Source organism: Selaginella moellendorffii, unplaced genomic scaffold (assembly GCF_000143415.4).
Source record: "Selaginella moellendorffii unplaced genomic scaffold, v1.0 SELMOscaffold_466, whole genome shotgun sequence".
Taxonomy (NCBI): domain Eukaryota; kingdom Viridiplantae; phylum Streptophyta; class Lycopodiopsida; order Selaginellales; family Selaginellaceae; genus Selaginella; species Selaginella moellendorffii.
The window spans coordinates 4,243-5,651 of NW_003314721.1; the positions used below are offsets into that span (position 1 = coordinate 4,243).

At 53.7% G+C, this 1,409-nt stretch overlaps 1 protein-coding gene across 1 annotated transcript in view; it reads left to right on the forward strand.

Moving 5' to 3' along the window:
• LOC112344016 (sugar transport protein MST4-like) overlaps positions 1-1,290 on the forward strand; it is a 1,859-nt gene extending 569 nt beyond the window's left edge. Inside the window, exons 2-3 of the mRNA XM_024668150.1 lie at positions 1-633; positions 699-1,290. The exon at positions 1-633 is cut by the window's left edge and continues 368 nt beyond it. Of these exons, the coding sequence (XP_024523918.1) occupies positions 1-633; positions 699-1,139 (1,074 nt within the window). The 3' untranslated portion in view covers positions 1,140-1,290. The remainder of the gene's footprint in view (positions 634-698) is intronic.
• Positions 1,291-1,409: the final 119 nt, after the last annotated feature.

Here is a 1,409-nt window from a genome sequence, read left to right on the forward strand (position 1 = left end):
TGCTCTGTCCAGGCAGTGCCGCTCTATCTTGCAGAGATGGCGCCGGCAAAGATCCGGGGAGCGCTCATCATCATGTTTCAGCTCGCCATCACTATGGGGATCCTCTGCGCGAATCTCATCAACTATGGCTCCCTCCAAATCCGGGATTGGGGCTGGCGCCTCTCCCTTGGTCTCGCCGGAGTACCAGCCAGCCTCATGACCATGGGCGGATTTTTCTTGCCCGAGACTCCAAATAGTTTGATCGAGCGTGGGCGTTACGAGGAGGCTCGCCGCCTCCTCACGAAGATCCGCGGGACCGAGGAGGTGGATGCCGAGTACGAAGATATCAAAGAGGCAAGCGAGCTCGCAGTGACAAACCCTTTCAAGGCCATCTTCCAGAGAAAGAATCGCCCCCAGCTCGTCATGGCGACCATGATGCCATTCTTCCAGCAGTTCACGGGGATCAATGCGATCATGTTCTACGCCCCGGTGCTCTTCCAGAAGCTTGGATTTGGCACCGATGCGTCGCTCTACTCAGCCGTGATCACTGGCGCTGTGAACGTCATGGCCACGCTCGTCGCCATCACCTTCGTTGATAAGTGGGGCCGCCGCGCGCTCTTCCTGGAAGCTGGAGTCCAAATGTTCTTCACCCAGGTGAGAGATGGATTGGTTGCTTCTCTCTCTTGATCCATCGACTAAAACTCTTTGCACGATCATAGGTGGCGATTGGGTTGATCTTTGCGATCAATACACCATTGTCCAAAACTTTTGCCGTGATCGTCGTGATCGTGATTTGCATCTACGTCTCATCCTTTGCATGGTCATGGGGGCCGCTGGGATGGCTCATTCCCAGCGAGATCTTCACACTGGAGACGCGGTCCGTCCGCCAGGGAATCAATGTGGCTGTCAACTTCCTCTTCACCTTCGTCATTGCGCAAGCTTTCCTCACAATGCTATGCCACATGAGGTACGGGATCTTCTTGTTCTTCGCAGCTTGGGTGTTGGTCATGTCCCTCTTCGTCTACTTCTTTCTTCCCGAGACAAAGAGTGTTCCCATCGAGGAGATGACCAGCGTTTGGAGGAGGCACTGGTATTGGAAGAGGTTCGTTCCAGACGAGGATCCTCCAGCTCTTCCTTCCTATAAGCGAGATCGGTACTGATCAATCGAGCTAGACGATAAGCGAGGAGCTTTCACTGCCGAGAGGAAAAACTCTCTAGTACCTCTTGGATGTTCTGTCCTCTGTGAAACCAAAACCTTAGATTGATTGTAAGCTTTTGAGTAGAAAAAATTACCACGACGATGGTATCAAGGGGCTTCCTTCCTTGACGAGCAAGAAGACGCGCTCTCCATCGCCACGGGAGATTCGCAGGTCCTCGTCCAAGTAAGTGGTGAGCAGGCACGCCGCTTCTTCTTCTTGCAAGCTGGAGTC